Source organism: Camelina sativa, chromosome 14 (genome assembly GCF_000633955.1).
Source record: "Camelina sativa cultivar DH55 chromosome 14, Cs, whole genome shotgun sequence".
Taxonomy (NCBI): Eukaryota; Viridiplantae; Streptophyta; class Magnoliopsida; order Brassicales; family Brassicaceae; genus Camelina; species Camelina sativa.
In genome coordinates, this window is record NC_025698.1 from 27,468,542 (window position 1) to 27,484,864 (window position 16,323).

The 16,323-nt window shown below is 44.8% G+C and overlaps 1 protein-coding gene across 1 annotated transcript; it reads left to right on the forward strand.

Annotated features, from left to right (window-relative positions):
• LOC104744041 lies at positions 3,783–4,193 on the forward strand. Its single transcript, XM_010465067.1, has one exon. It carries the CDS (start codon positions 3,783–3,785, stop codon positions 4,191–4,193), a length of 411 nt encoding a protein of 136 aa, XP_010463369.1.

Consider the following 16,323-nt stretch of genomic DNA (forward strand, 5'->3'; position numbering starts at 1 on the left):
AACCAATCTCCATCTGATGGTAATTTCATGTTTCTATTTGTTTGAATTCTTTCCAAGACGTTTGGCTATAGTTAAAGGCATTAGGCTGACTGATGCCCCCAAATCGCAAAGACACCTTCCGAACGTCAAAGGTCTAATCGAGCAAGGTAAAGTAAATGACCTCGGGTCGCTCAATTTCTTAGGTGCAGTAGTCCTCTGGATTATAACACTGCACTCGTGATTGAGTATGACCATTCCTTGAACTTGTTTTGTTTGTTCCATCACAGCATCTTTCAGGAATTTCTGGTAAGGGGAGATCAGGGTGAAAGCGTCTATTTGAGGCATGCGAAGCTCGAGTTCCTGCATCTGTTTTTCGAAAAAAGCCTTGTACTTCTCAAGAAATTCCTTGTGAAACCGTCCAGGAAATTGTAAGGGTGGCTTGTAAGGAGGAGGGATGAATCGTCTCTCTTTCTGTTTCTCTTCTCCTGGTTTGTCTGTGGGAGGTGGACTGACCGGAAAGTCAACCCAATCATCTATCCGGATAGTGTGATTGGGTGCAGGATCGGGTTGCTCTATAGAATGGTTTGGTGGTTGAGCAGGAGTGGGCGGTTCACGGAGATCCTCCCCATCTAAGTCATTGTTGTCCTCAGTAATGTGTTGTGGTGCCATTCGAGGTGGTAATTGGCGTCCACTCTGTAGGGCTATTGCTAGCGCAGACTCTTGACCTTTTGAAGTTGAAGCCGATTTATCTGTAAGCACCTGAATTCGAGAGCCTAAGGCATCAAACTTGTTGTGTAGTTGCTGGAAATTGGCTGATAAATGGCAGGCGAGATCATCGAATCTTGTTGTATTGTGTATGGCATCGGTCTTCTGAGTTGACAGGACTTGGTGCATTTGTGAGAGCAAATCTAGCGATGACGAATTATATGAAGGTATTGGGCTGATAGTCTGATTATTGGGGATGTAAGTTCTGGGCCTTGTTGTGTGACCGCTTTGCTTATAGATGTAGTTCATGTCCTCTAGCTGATCATTCTCCCCATCTTGTTGCAGAAACTGCTTTTCCTCTGAGATTGCATGGACATGTTGTTGATGGTTGAGGAGCTTAACAAGCTTTTCATTGACGACTTTCATGTCCCTCTTGTACTTGGCATCTTCCTCTCCAGTAGATCGCACAGTGTGATCGTACTCCTCATTGTAATGCCCATCAGATTTAGCCAAGTTCTCCACTAGATCCCAACCTTCATCAACATCCTTGTTAAGGAAGTTATCATTGCTTGTGGTGTCCAGCAACATCTGTATCTTAGGGACTACACCTCGGTATAGTGTACTCAGCAATGAAGCATTGCTGAATCCATGATGAGGGCGTCTGCTTGTGTATCCCTTGAAACGTTCCCAAGCTTCATTGAACGTTTCATTGTTCTTCTGAACAAAGCTGGAGATGTCATTTTGCATCCTTGCGGTTCTGGAGTTGGAGAATAATTTGGCTAGAAACGTCTTCTTGCATGCTTCCCAAGTGGTGATGGACTCCTTGGGGAGTGATTTCTCCCAGATGTGTGCTTTGTCTCCCAAAGACAATGGGAAAAGCCGGAGTTTGAATCCATCTTCACTAACTCCATTGATCTTGGTTAGGCTACAGAGCCTATCAAACTCATCCAAATGGTCCAATGGGTCCTCCATTGGCAATCCATGAAACTTGTTGCTTTGTATCATCTGGATGAGACTACTCTTTATCTCAAAGTTGTTGTTATGAACAGCAGGTGGCACAATGCCATGTCTTTGAGTGTGAGTAGAGGGAGCATCCCCTGCTCCTATGTTGGTCCTCACTGGAGGTGCTGGTGGACCATTCTGATTGTTCATTGTCTCCTCAATTGTTGTTGGTTGTTGTGGTTTCTAGACTTGTTGTTGACGGAGTAACCTTGGTCTGTCTATGTTGTCGATGAAAGGACTCAAGTTTTGGCTACCCTTGGATCGTGTTTGCATGCACAAGCATGTGATCGAGTGAATACACGAAGGTCAACCCTATCCAGGTGATCGAGTGACGGGTCGGGTGGGTGATCAGGTTGTACCTGAAATGCAAAACAAACACACACGAAAGTAAACAAGTCAGTACCGAACCAAAGTGTATAATAGAACTTGATCTAGCAAGTGCTGAAATCTTAAACGTAGCAAATTAATTTCAACCAAATGGCAACGGCGCCAAATTGATAACAAGATTTTCACACAGGGTATCAATTCCCTATGCAGTTGTAGTACAAAGAATTATCAATCCAAATGGTTGTTATGCTAGTAGATGAGATATTATCAGAGCTATGCAAGTCAAGCCAGGAAAGAAATGGTTTTGATCTAACAATCCTAAAACAAATAAAAGAAAGCAAATAAACAAGAACCACACGACCTAAGCACTCGATGCAAGCATTCGAGTACAGGATCGGGTGGGGTGATCGAGTAAGCAAGATGCGTATGAACAGCTCGAAGGGTTACACTAAGCTGGTGATCGAGTACCAGTTCAGGTAAGGGATCGAGTTATGAATAAAAGTGTAAACAATTAAAATGCGAAAGCTCCTAAGGATGGGGTAATCGACTCCTAAGTATTCCTGACCGGTATGGAAGTCCTACATGCCTCAAGCAAATATTCCTTAGACAATGAAACTTTAAAATCTTGTTAAAACACTCTCGTGATAGAAACAATCAACCTTGATCACTTCCCTACCCAACTCTCGTTGGAGAAACATGACCAAGCATGCAATACAAACCGATTCATTATTTTCAATAAACACCTTACACATCTAATCTCTTAGGCTAAGTGAGTAAATGTCTAGCATTGATTGATTCAAGCATTTCATCTACACCTCATGATGGTAAAACACCCTAGATCTAATCTCAACCTCTCGGTTTTTTGATAGCATTAAGAACACCAATCTAGAAAGGAATTTGTAAAACATAAACAACCAAGCTAAGACATCCTAACCGATTAAGAACACCTAAATGTCTGTCCCATCCCTAGAAACTTTGTTTCACTACTCAGATTTCATTGCAGAAAACATAAAAGCATAGATAAACGAAAATTGCATTGTATTAAAAGATAAAATAGAAGTAAAGAGTACAAAATGGAAATCTAAAAGGAAAGCAAAAAGATGTGAAATAAAACCTAACGAAATAGAGAAAAGGTGTTTGAGTCGCTCAAGATCTCTCTCAGAAGCTCTCGCTCTCTGGTTTGAGTGTCTGCGGCGTCCTGGGGCGAGAGGAAGAAGAGGGGGGTTTATATATGGAAACCCCTTTGACCTATCTTCCCAGTCCTGCTCGAGGGTCTGCTCGATGGATTGCACGAGGATGAGGTCGGGTTACTCCTCGGGTAGGTCGTCGGGTTGTTCTTCCTTCTCTTGGATCCTCCTCGATCGGGTTGGGGTTCAGACTGTTCTTCATACTCAATAGCTCCTTCGGGTACATGCTCGGATTTGACCTTGTTTTTTTCCATTTTAGGCTCTAAAGCACCTTTCTCATCCAAAGTATGCAAATGCAAGAATGCAACACCCTAAATGGCCTAAATGCGAATTTCTACAGTTAATGACCTAAAAATGCTAAGGTAAGGGTATAAACAATGCAAAATATAGACAAAAAAGGATGTTTAAAACATGCAAATTAGAGAGTACGCAAGTGGGGGAGCGAAGTATCTATGACAGGGACTTTGTCGAGGAAACAACTGAAAAAATCAAAGTCTTTAAGGTTAAGATGAAAGAGGCACAAAACCGACAGAAGAGCTATGCGGATAACATCGGAGAGAGCTAGAATTTCAGGTCGGGAATATGGTTTATCTCAAGACAGTTACCTACAAGGGTAAGAACCGTGCAGCCTTGAACGAAAAACTCACCCCGCGGTACGTGGGACCGTACCGGATTTTGGAAAGAATCGGACCAGTTGCTTACCGGTTAGAGTTGCCACCGGCGATGGCTGCATTTCACAAAGTGTTTCATGTGTCCATGCTAAGGAAATGCATAACGCACCGGGAGAATGTTACCTCCGAGCCTCCACCAGATTTACAAGAGAATTTGACTATCATTGGGATACCAGTCCGAATCATAGGAAGAAAGTTGAGAACGAATCAGAAGAAAAAGGTCAAATTGATTCAAGTAGTGTGGGATTGTGATGGAGAAGAAGAAACTACTTGGGAACCAGAAGAGGTGATGAAGGTAAACTTCAAGAAATGGTTTGAGTAGTAGGAAGTATCAAAACGGAAAGCCTAGATTCGAGGGCGGATCTGTTCTAAGTGGGGAAGAACTGTAACGTCCATCTCCACCGTACCTTGGACGGTTTAATGGGTATATGTCGGTTTGAGTTTACAAATGAGATGATTAGGATTTAGATTTTACAATTAGAACAAAATTATAGGTTAGTTTAAGTTTACAAATGAGATGGTTAGGATTTAGATTTTACAATTAGAATGAAANATACTCAATAGCTCCTTCGGGTACATGCTCGGATTTGACCTTGTTTTTTTCCATTTTAGGCTCTAAAGCACCTTTCTCATCCAAAGTATGCAAATGCAAGAATGCAACACCCTAAATGGCCTAAATGCGAATTTCTACAGTTAATGACCTAAAAATGCTAAGGTAAGGGTATAAACAATGCAAAATATAGACAAAAAAGGATGTTTAAAACATGCAAATTAGAGAGTACGCAAGTGGGGGAGCGAAGTATCTATGACAGGGACTTTGTCGAGGAAACAACTGAAAAAATCAAAGTCTTTAAGGTTAAGATGAAAGAGGCACAAAACCGACAGAAGAGCTATGCGGATAACATCGGAGAGAGCTAGAATTTCAGGTCGGGAATATGGTTTATCTCAAGACAGTTACCTACAAGGGTAAGAACCGTGCAGCCTTGAACGAAAAACTCACCCCGCGGTACGTGGGACCGTACCGGATTTTGGAAAGAATCGGACCAGTTGCTTACCGGTTAGAGTTGCCACCGGCGATGGCTGCATTTCACAAAGTGTTTCATGTGTCCATGCTAAGGAAATGCATAACGCACCGGGAGAATGTTACCTCCGAGCCTCCACCAGATTTACAAGAGAATTTGACTATCATTGGGATACCAGTCCGAATCATAGGAAGAAAGTTGAGAACGAATCAGAAGAAAAAGGTCAAATTGATTCAAGTAGTGTGGGATTGTGATGGAGAAGAAGAAACTACTTGGGAACCAGAAGAGGTGATGAAGGTAAACTTCAAGAAATGGTTTGAGTAGTAGGAAGTATCAAAACGGAAAGCCTAGATTCGAGGGCGGATCTGTTCTAAGTGGGGAAGAACTGTAACGTCCATCTCCACCGTACCTTGGACGGTTTAATGGGTATATGTCGGTTTGAGTTTACAAATGAGATGATTAGGATTTAGATTTTACAATTAGAACAAAATTATAGGTTAGTTTAAGTTTACAAATGAGATGGTTAGGATTTAGATTTTACAATTAGAATGAAATTATATGTCGGTTTGGATTTACAAATAAAATGCTTAGGGTTTATATATTACAATTAGAATAAAATTATATGTCGGTTTGTGTTTACAAATGAGATGATTAGGATTTAAATTTTACAATTAGAATGAAATAATATATCGATTGGGTTTATAAAAATACGGTTTGAGTTTTTAATTTTATAATATAGATTTTGTTTCCTGATTTTATAAGAAGGTAAATGAATAGGTTCTTAAATATATTATGATGTGTCAAATTTTCATTGGTTAAAATAAAGAGAGGTAAATATAGGGATTCCTTTTAGCGTGAATCCAAAAATTGTTCACTGAGAACTTGACTTGTCTCAAAACTATGGTGAGTTTATCATCTTCTGCATATTTTAAATGATTAAACATGGTTATGTATTTCTCTCAATCTTTGGTTTAACAAAGATAATCTGGTTCTGGTTCAATAAGATATAGATTAAAAAAAATTCAAAAAAGATAATAAAAATAAATTCCATAAATTATGAATTGTTTTCCCTTCTTATGCGCATAGTTTATGTGGGTTATACATATTGGCACATTATATGTATTAACAACAATTTTTACAGAAGATAATCAACATATACATATTGTTCGTTCCCAACCGAAATGAATACTTTTGAGTAGAATATTAAAAGAACATTGGTACAATGGTACTTACAAGAAAATCAATATTTAAAAATAGTGGTTGATCACTAAGTCACAACCATTGTTGCATATCGAATATGGTAAATTAGTTCAAGAAAAAACAAACTTAGTTCAAACCGCCTTTGAAATTAGTCTTCTAGTCGGTGGGATGAGAGAGAGGTAAAGTTAAGTCTAATTTATTTTCGTCTCCGTTTATTTTCATTAGAGAATTCACTTATATATTAAAAATAAAACAACCATCGTGGTTCTTTCCTAAAGACACCTCTAAATAGAAAGAACGTAGCCTCCAAAATGAAATTATTGCCTTGATGAACCATATTAAGACTTGTAAGGGAAGTAGTAAGTTTGTGTAATTAGTCGCGTAGATGAAGAGTTAAGTACGCAACCCATATATTTTCACCTTTTTCCAACTATAAATAGGGATGTTTAGAAGAGGTTTTACATTCCAACTAGTAGAAAACTCTTTCACAATATCGCAGTTCTATAATTTTATTATCTTTTTTTTTCCTTTTTCATTTGAAATCTTTGTGGAAAAAATGGCATCGTCCGATCCTTTTGTTTTACTAAATAGAGAAATGTGGAAGGCGAGAAATAATTTTGATGTAAAATGCGTGGAGTTAGTGAGACTTCAGCAAGCAGCTGAACCTGGGCGGGTGGTGGCAGGATCGTAAGAAGATGGAGTTGGAAGATGTTGATGTCCAAATCGGTCATAATTAGAATATTTTAGTTCGGTAAAAAGGAGTTCGAAGTTCTCTTTATAATTCGGTGTCGAGGCACAAAAGGATGGGCTACAATGTAAATTAGATGAGCTAAAACGACTAGATTAATACAGAAGACGAGCTGCGAGTTCGTCGATTTAAGACCTTATATGAGTGATCGTGTACTTCTTGTCCGTATTCTTTTCCTTTTTCGTGCAACCCTTTTTTTCGAATGTTGTACTTTTGTATTTATAGGGAAATGTGTCGGTTCGTCCTCCGAAAAGACCAAAATACTCCTCCTTCTTTGGAGGTTTATTTGGGCCTTTTATGGGCCGAGCCTTTTGTTAAAGGGTGAAGATCTACCCCTAACTGTATTCCTCTCCCACCTTCAGTTCGTAGTCTTTAGGTGGAGAACTTTGCCCGAAGGACTCGCATTCTTCTTGGTAGCTCGGCGTGAGACCTCAGCTCGTCGAGGGGTTTCAGATTTCAAATTTCAGTTGTTGGGGATGGTAATTCAGGACAAGATTTGAGGAAGTGAAAGGTCGCGCGTGAGACTTCTCAGTTTTCGACGCTAGAGGTCGAATCATCATGTACGGTTCCTGACGCGCGTGAAATCCGGAAGTCGTACCGTCTTCCTCATATTATTATTCCGGATGAAGATGAACGTCCTTGGGATGTTCCGGAGGGTTACATCTATCTCTCGGAGAAGCTTTTCACCGAGTGCGCAATCATGTTTCCCCTTCCTGCTTTCCTGATGTCATATTTGGCGAATCGTAAGATGGCGATATCCCAATTTGCAATAGCGACTTTTCGGAATGCGGTCAGTATCTCTATTTTGGCCGACGCAGTGGAAATCGACCTTTCGGTTGAACATTTCAAGGAACTCACCTGGTTTACTGCCACAAACCAAAATAAATCATCGGGTGTTTATTACGTTAGTTAGAGGAGGCTAGTACTCGTCCAGGGGACGAAGGGGAAGACTTATAATTGGGCTGGATCGTATTTCTTTATGAGAGTGGATCCGGGGGTCGTCGAAGATCCTTCCATTCCTTGATATTCTGGGTGGAATCTTTCACCCGGTAGCCGACCTTCTCTGTAGCCCTTTTTTTACTTCAGTCTCATGCTATCGTAATTAACTTAGTTGTCGTCTTGCAGTTTCTGTGCCGAGGTGTCTGCTTCCTTACCGTGCCGCTTTTCGTGCCGAGGTTGACAAGATTAAGTCGGTTGGCCCTTACGTTTGGTCGAGCGACAGGGAAGACATCGGTGAAGAACACTTCAAAACCGAAAGCAAAAACTTCCAAACCAACAAATAAGTATCGGAGCGATTTATGGGTGGCCGAGCTCGTCTTTTTTTTTCTTAAACTGCCTTGTCAATTAGCAAGAATGGGTCGTTTAAACTTGGAGGTTCCAGACGTTTCCGCTCGTTTTCGACGAACCACCCGAACGTCATCTACGCTGCTCTTCGATCCTCCTCGTCCGCGCGAGCGTTCTGAGGGTCTGTCGTCTGATCTTGTGGTGGCAAAGAAGGCCGGCTCGTCTTAAAACTCTTGTCTAGCCGCTGCTCGCGCGGGAAAACAGGTCGCACCTCCTTCACCTCTGCCTCCCAATCGTCAAGTTGTCCCAGTCGATCCGCTTTCTTTAGGAAAGAGCAATGAAGTTGCTGGTCCGCTCCTGATGCGAACAGGCTCGTCTGCTCCTGATGCAAACAAAAGGCAGAGGAGGTCGGACTACGAATGGGATTTTCGTTACACTACAGTGGCCCGTGCTTTTTCGAACAATTCTCCATCCTGCGCCGAGCTGTTCTGCAAAATTCATTTTGGGATGGGGAATCTTATGCCGATGAGACGATTGAAGGAGAGGGATGCGGTCGTCGACGTCGCGAAGACATCCTTTGAGGTTTGTTTTCTGCACTGGTTATTTTGTGGTTTGTGAGTAGTTCCATGATATTTGGATCATCCTTTGGCCTATCGTGTAGCTTATTGCGACGATCAATTGTTTGGTTTCCCGCTATAAGCATGATATCCGCGAGCTAGAGGTTGCGGCTGCTGAGCGTCCCGACCCTGCTGCTGAAAAGGTGAAGTGGCTCGAAGATCAACTAGCAGAGGCCCTTCGTTCGAATCGAAAGCTGAATGAACAAGTTGTGAAACTTGAACAAAGTTGCAGCGGGTTAGTGGCCGAGAGGGACGAGCTTCGGGTCAAGCTGGGGACTACTGAGTCGTCATACGACGAGATTAAGGCGGCACTGGAGGCCGAAACAAAGAGGTTGCGGGTGCGTCGAGAAGACTATGGTCTTTATGTCAAAATCTCCGTCTACCGCTATCTTTCCGGTCGTGCTCAGAGGCTTTTATCGAAGCATAAGAGTTATGCTGATGCGTTTGAAGCTTTGCGCCCGAAGTTCTTGGAATATAACTAGGCCATTGGGAATAAGCGTATATTGGAGACACTCGTCGCAGATGGTCAAATCTCTCTTTTGGCTGACGGAGTTATTGAGAAGGTGGACGACGTGGCTGCTCAACTTCAGAAGGAGAATGAACAGGTCTTTATTCCCGACATCGTCGATGGCGACTTCGATGTGTCCTCGTGTTTCGCTACTCCCCTGCCAGAGGTGGAAGGGGTCAGGTCGCCGGGCTACGAGGAAATTCATCATGAGTTCGAGGATGGGGCATCCAGCGACGAGGAGGAGGAGATGACTGAGGCGCAGGGGAGTGCTCTAGCGATGGAAACCCCCGGGAATGGGCGAGTGGAGGGACATAGTGATGAAGCCATCGCTCAGGTGGAAGGACGGGACGAACAAGTCGTCATCCAGGCAGAAGGGGATGGCGGGCTGGTCCTTGCTCAGGGAAAAGAGCAAAACGAACAAGCCTCCACCGAGGAACGCAAGGAGGATTCACCGGTCGTCGGTCTGGTCTTATAGGGTCTTCGCCGTATTGGGGTCGGCTCCCACCTTTTTTTTACCGTAAGCTTTAGATTGCCGTGTTCGGGGGTCGGCTCCCTTCGTTGTGAAAATTTTTAAGTTGTCGTGTTTTGGGATCGGCTCCCCCTTTTTTTTAATTTGTACTTGCCGTGTTCGGGGGTCGGCTCCCTTTGAATCCGTAGCTGCCGTGTTCCGGGGGTCGGCTCCCTTGGAACTTAATTGGTTTTGTTACGTTAGCCTCTTTTAAACCCGTTAGCTTTAAAGATTCGTGTTGATCATTTAATGGGTTGTGATTTTCGAGGCTTGCTTGATTGGTCTTATCGCCCTCAGGAAGTCGCACCTCTCATTCTATAAATTAGCTCTCCAAACTCTACATATTTCATTCCTCTCCCCCCCCCTTTTTTAATATAAGTCATTGGTAAGGCGAGCAAGGTTGTTCCAATGTCGGTAACAACGAGGTCGGCGTGGTTGAGGAGGGCGCGAGAGCGACTCGCTGTGAGATCCGACGATGTGATTCGCTCGGAGATTGAGTACTACCATGCTCGGATTCAGAGACTGAGGAACTATATCGTAGCTACACGTCGTATATTCGAGCGTCATTTCCAGTTTTGTCGTGTGGACGGGACTGTGGGACTTCTTGAGCTTCTGATCGATGATGGGTTTTTTCTTCCGAAATGGAGATGGGACCGACTGCTCGAGGAACGCTCTCGCTGCGAGTCGTTGTTGGCCGCAGTGGAAGTTCCTGATCTCGAAGAAAGTGACCTTGAACCCATTGGCAGGAGGCCTTTCAAGGATCGCGCGGAGCTCGACATTTTCCAAACTCGGGTCGACGTGTTGCGTCGGTATATCAAGTAATTGGAGAGCACTGATCATTACTTTTGTGAAAGTAGTCGTGTCGAGGGGGCTTGCTCCTACCTTGAAGGAATCGTGTCGCTTTTGGCAGGCGACGCTCGGCGGACTGGAATTCGATGAACCTTCCAACGCCGACCTAGGGATTGACGAGTGAACTCATCGTGCGTGTTGACTCATCTTGTTTATGTTTTCTTCTCCCCCCCCCCTTTTTTTAGGGTATGTGCCGTAATGGGGTCAGCTCTTGTGTTGAACTATTGCCGAGCTAGGGGTTGGCACCCTTCGTTTAATTTTCAACGCGATTTCTATATTATGCTCTTGTCTTTTAACTATTCAGGTACAACGCGCGATTGTTGGTTTATCCTTACCCTGTTTTACCAGTTGCGACTTGGTAAAAAGAAATTCAGGTGCGACTCATGACGATCGGCTTACCCCTATTTTGCGAGTTGAAACTCGGCTTAAAAAAGATATTCAGATGCGACTCATGACGATCATCTTACCCCTATTTTGCGAGTTGCGACTCAGCTTAAAAAAGAAATTCAGGTGCGACTTGTGATGATCGGCTTACCCCTGTTTTGCGAGTTGCAACTCGGGTTTAGGTAATGGCCTTGGAAAATATTCGAAATTTTTTTTGGCGAACTTGTGATGGTCGAAAGATATTTTATATTATTGGCAGCTGTGTCCCGTATACGGGACTTCCTACGTACCCTCCGGTCAGAAGGGATCAAGCCGCTCGTAGTTCACATTACATAGATAATCAAAATTCTAGACAGCGAGCTAAGTGTAGCCGAGCTTAGTTTTTTTTAGTAGTAGTAACGCTTTAGATGCATAGAGTCCCAAGATCTGGGTACAAGTTCGCCGCTCATTGTTAGAAGCTCGTACACGCCGGGGTGGACGACCTTGGATACTTGATATGGGCCTTCCTAGTTAGCTCCCATTTTTCCGGTGTTTGGTTCGGTAGTATTTTCGAAGACCTTCCCCAAGACGCGATACCCTTCGTCAAAGTGTCGGTTATGAACTTTCTCTTTGTACTATTTGGCCGCGGCGAGCTGATAATTCTGAATTCGCAGAAATGTCTTCTCGCGTTCTTCTTCCAACTCGTCGAGTCTGTCTAGAAGCATCTGGCTGTTAAGTGCGGTGTCTTGTATGAGCATTGTTCGTCAAAGACTCGTATTGCCGACCTCGTCATGCGCCATTGCTTCCATCCCATAGGCCAGGTAGAATGGAGTTTGGTTGGTAGCTTGCCGTGGGGTCGTTCGGTAGGACCAAAGTACCCCGTCAAGCTCGTCGGCCCAAGCACCCTTCTTGGCGTCTAACCTTTTCTTCAGGTCGTCGAGTATAGTTTTATTTGTTGCTTCGGCCTGTTTGTTTCCTTGTGGGTACCTTGGCGTTGACTTTCTTAACTTGATTCTCCACTTTGCGCAGAAGTCTTCGAATTGCAGGGAGATGAATTGCAAGCCATTATCGGTGATTATTTCGTAGGGAAGGTCGTGACGGCAGATGATGTATTTCCATACAAAGAGCTGGATGTCTTTGGCCTTGATGTTGGCGTAGGATTCGGCTTCGACCCATTTGGTGGAATATTCTGTAAGGACGAGGATGTAGCGCTTTTATCTGGACGAGGGTAACGGGCCGATAATATCCATCGCCCAATGCATAAAAGGGTATAGAGCTATGCCAGCTCGCAGCAGCTCGGTCGGCTGATGAATGATGGGGGCGTGCCGTTGGCAATTCTCGCATTTGGACACAAACTTCTCACAATTGGATATCATTGTCGGCCAGTAATGGCCATGTTTCTTAATTCTTAGTGCCAAGGCTCAGCCTCCTGAATGGTTACCTCCGGCTCCTTCGTGGGTTTCCATCATGACTCGCTCTGTGTCGTCGCCGTCTGCGAGATATGCGCGAATCTCGACTCGCCAGTCTGTCTTTTCGTCGTCCGATGGAGGCTCGAACTGCCGTCGTAAAGTTGCGGTTTGCCAAGTGGTCCTGATTTCGTTGGGCTGGTGAAGGGCAAGGCAGGTCTCTGCTCGAGTTTCTTCTATGCTTGGTGTGTCAATGCTCTCCACTGGGATAATCCGCCGAAGGTCAGGGTCTGATGTTGAAGCGAGTGCAGCTAAGGCGTCGGCCGGAGCGTTGTCCCCTCTGGGGATCTTTATGAGTTCGAACTCGTCGAAACGCTTGGACAGGATCCTGACGACGTCAAGGTATGCAGCCATTTGCTCACTCGTAGTGTCGTATTCGCCGCTAAACTGATTGGCGACGAGTTGAGAGTCGCAGAAAGTTCAGATTCGCTTGATTTGCATTCCACTAGCGAGTTTAAGCCCGGCGATAGGTGCCTCATACTCGGCGACATTGTTGGTTGCCTGGAACCGAAGACGGAAAGACTGCTCCAAGATTTCTTCGGTTTTAGAAGTTAGTCGGATTCCCACGCCAGAACCAAGGTGTAAGGATGCACCGTCGACATGCAGGGTCCACTGTCCGTTCAATTGATCGGTGGGCGTTGGCTTTGCTTCGCCTAATGGTAGTTCAATTAGGAAGTCGGCCAATACTTGTGACTTAGCGGCTGGACGGGTGCGGAATTCGATATCATACTCGCTGAGCTCGATTGCCCACTTCGTTAATCGATCGGATTGATTCGGACTGTGCAATATAGATTGTAAGGGCTGGTTGGACAAGACGGCAATGGTGTGTGACTGAAAATACGGTCGGAGCTTCCTTGCTGATGTGACGACTGCCAGGGCGACCTTCTCGACCGTCGGGTAATGAGTTTCTGCGTCATCCAGGAATTTGCTTACATAGAAAATAGGTCTCTGCTCTCCTCGGTCGTCTTTGACGAGTACTCCACTAACCGCCGACCTAGAGAACGCTATTTAAAGGAACAGGATATCGCCAAAATCCGGCTTGGCTAGGATTGGGGGCGTCGATAAGTAACTCTTCCACTTACTGAACGCATCGTGGTAGGCTTCGTTCCACTCGAACATTCCTTTGGTCTAAAGGAGTTGGTAAAATGGCAGGCACTTATCTGTTGATATGGATATAAAGCGATTCAGGGCGGCAATTCGTCCAGTTAGTCGTTGTACCTCTCTGGCATTCCTTGGCAATAGTAGGTCGATGATCGCCTTGATTTGCTTTGGATTTGCTTCAATGCCTCGCCGAGTTACCAGGTAGCCGAGAAACTCCCTCGATTTGACTGCAAAAGTGCACTTGGCTGGGTTCAATTTCATCCCATACTTATTCAGAGTATCGAAACACTGTCAGAGGTGGGTGATATGGTCGCCGGCACGCTGTGACTTGACGAGCATGTCGTCTATGTACACCTCCATGGTCCTGCCAAGTTGCTTAGCGAACATCTTTTTGACTAGTCGTTGGTAAGTTGCTCCCGCATTCTTTAAGCCGAAGAGCATGACCTCGTAACAATAGGTTCCCCTATCTGTAATGAATGACGTCTTTTCCTGGTCGTCCTTGTGCATTAAGATTTTGACTTCATCATTTACTGCTTCCGATCTTTCGGGACCTAGCTTGCGTCGTTTCTATTTGACTGGCTTATGTGTTGGATTGGCTTTGAGCTTGTGAGTGGTAACGGTCGGGTTGATTCCTTTCATGTCAGTCACAGTCCATGCGAATGTCGAAACGTTTGTTTTGAGGAAAAGGATAAGCTCGTTGCGCATGGCTGGAGTTATCTCTGTTCCGATATTCACACATTGTTTCTTATCAGTCTCGTCAATGCTTACTTCTTCTGTTGCAGCGACACCCTGCTAGATCGGAGTCGGCTTCCCATCGGTCGGTGATAAGCTGTCGTCACCGACCCGCTGCATTGGTTGCTATAACGTTTTCACCGTGCGAATCTTGTGTTCAATCAAGAAGTAGGTCCTCGCGCTCTACTGGTTTCTGCGCAATGTATACACGCCTTTTGGGGTTGGAAATTTGACGCATTGATGGTACGTTGATGGGACTGCGTTCATCTTATGGAGCCACGGGGTTCCAAGGATGACATAATAGATAGTTGGTTTGTTGATGACGGCCAATCAGAAATACCTCGCCATTCCCCCAACGAAGATCAGAAGATCAATGGTGCCGAGTGACATGATATGATCTCCGTCGAAACCGGTTAAGGAGTGGCACTCTGGCTTGATGTCACTCTCGCCGACCTCCATTTGTGCCAGGAAGTTTCTGAAGATTACATTCACCGAGCTCCTGGTGTCGACCATGATTCTCGTAACTTCACTTTTGACAATCAGGAGTTCTAGCTCGCTATTGTTGAAGGATATCAGTGTATTTTCGGGGTTGATCCTCGATGGCTAGGATTTCTTCATTTTGGCTTTCTTGGTGTAGTCCCTTATCGACATGACCGAGTCATTGCACCCTGCTAGCCCACCCATAATCATGTTTATCCGTATTATTGTTGGGGGACGTTAGTCAGGCTTACGATCTGTGCGTTGTCGTTTTTCATTATTGACATCATTTGGAATTTCCAACTCATCCTCATTTTGGTCGGCGAGCGTCTTGGAATCCTTTACAAATTTTCGGACGATATTTTTGGCTCGCTTGGTATCGTTTTTCTCGGATCGGGCTGTCTTGCTTCTGTCAGACTCGACGACCATTGCCCCCTTTTGTACCGCTCCATCAGGATCGTTTGGAGGTAACGACACTCTTCGGTTGCGTGGGTGGTACTTCGATGGAAATCGTAGTATTGAGTCGTACTGTTTTCACCTCCTTCCTGCCGGATGTATTTATTCTCACCGATCGCGAAGGTCCGACGAGTTCAATCTTTGTTCCGAGTAAAGTGTTGTTGTGGCTCAACGTGCTCGACCTTTGGAGCTACGACTGTTGGTTGTTTAGTAGTGACGTCAGTTTCTGCGGCGTGCTTCTTAGCGTTAACAACCTTTTCTTCTTCAACCTCGATAAACTTCGCAGCTCGGCACAGAGCGTCAGCTATTGTCTCCACATGGGTCAGGGACAGCTCTTCCTTAAACTGAGATTTGTACCAAAGTTCATTTTTGAGTGCGACGATAGCTGCGGCATCTGGAATTGAGATATTGACGACGACTACTTTAAAACATCCAATAAAGGATCGAAGTGATTCATTACGTTCTTGAGTCAGGGCGTATAGGTCGGCGTGGGAGTTCTTATTTTCTATCAGAACGGAGAATTGCTTCAAGAACTCGGTTATCAGATCCTTGATACTGTCAATCGATCCAGATGGGAGTCGCAAAAACCAACTTAGCGCAGTACCTGTCAAGTGCTCGGCGAAGACTTGACATGCTCCGGCATCATATTCTGTCGGGCTGAACTGCAAGGGGCCGAGAGCTACCCCAAAGGAAAGCAAAAAGTCTCGTGGATCGGCTGTGCCGTCGTAGTAGCCCAGCCTTGGCTTAACTGCTTGTTTCACTGGTGTGGTCACGAGTCTTCTAGAGAATGGAGTTCGCTGAGTCGCTTCGAGCATGTGATCTACCTCGGGTGCTTTTCTCGTCGCTTTATGGTATATCGCTTCCATTTCTTGCATTTTCTCTCTAATTTCCTTCAGCTCGGCGTCCTTCGCCCCGTCGTCCTGCTCGTCGATGCGCGAGGTGGGGTTACACTCGAATCCGCCGGTTCGCGCATGCGGTCTTGGCGTCGTTGCAGCTGAGAGGAAACTTACCGGGTTTTGCCGGACGGCGTGGAGATGATTGATTTCTTCCTGAGAGCCAATCTGTGTTGCGGCAAGTGCGTCCAACCGAGTGTTAGTCCGTTGTTCCTGCTGGTCGAGGCG

Excerpts from the sequence above, each read along its gene's own strand:
- LOC104744041 (XM_010465067.1), top strand. The coding sequence starts at position 3,783 with ATGGTTTATCTCAAGACAGTTACCTACAAGGGTAAGAACCGTGCAGCC.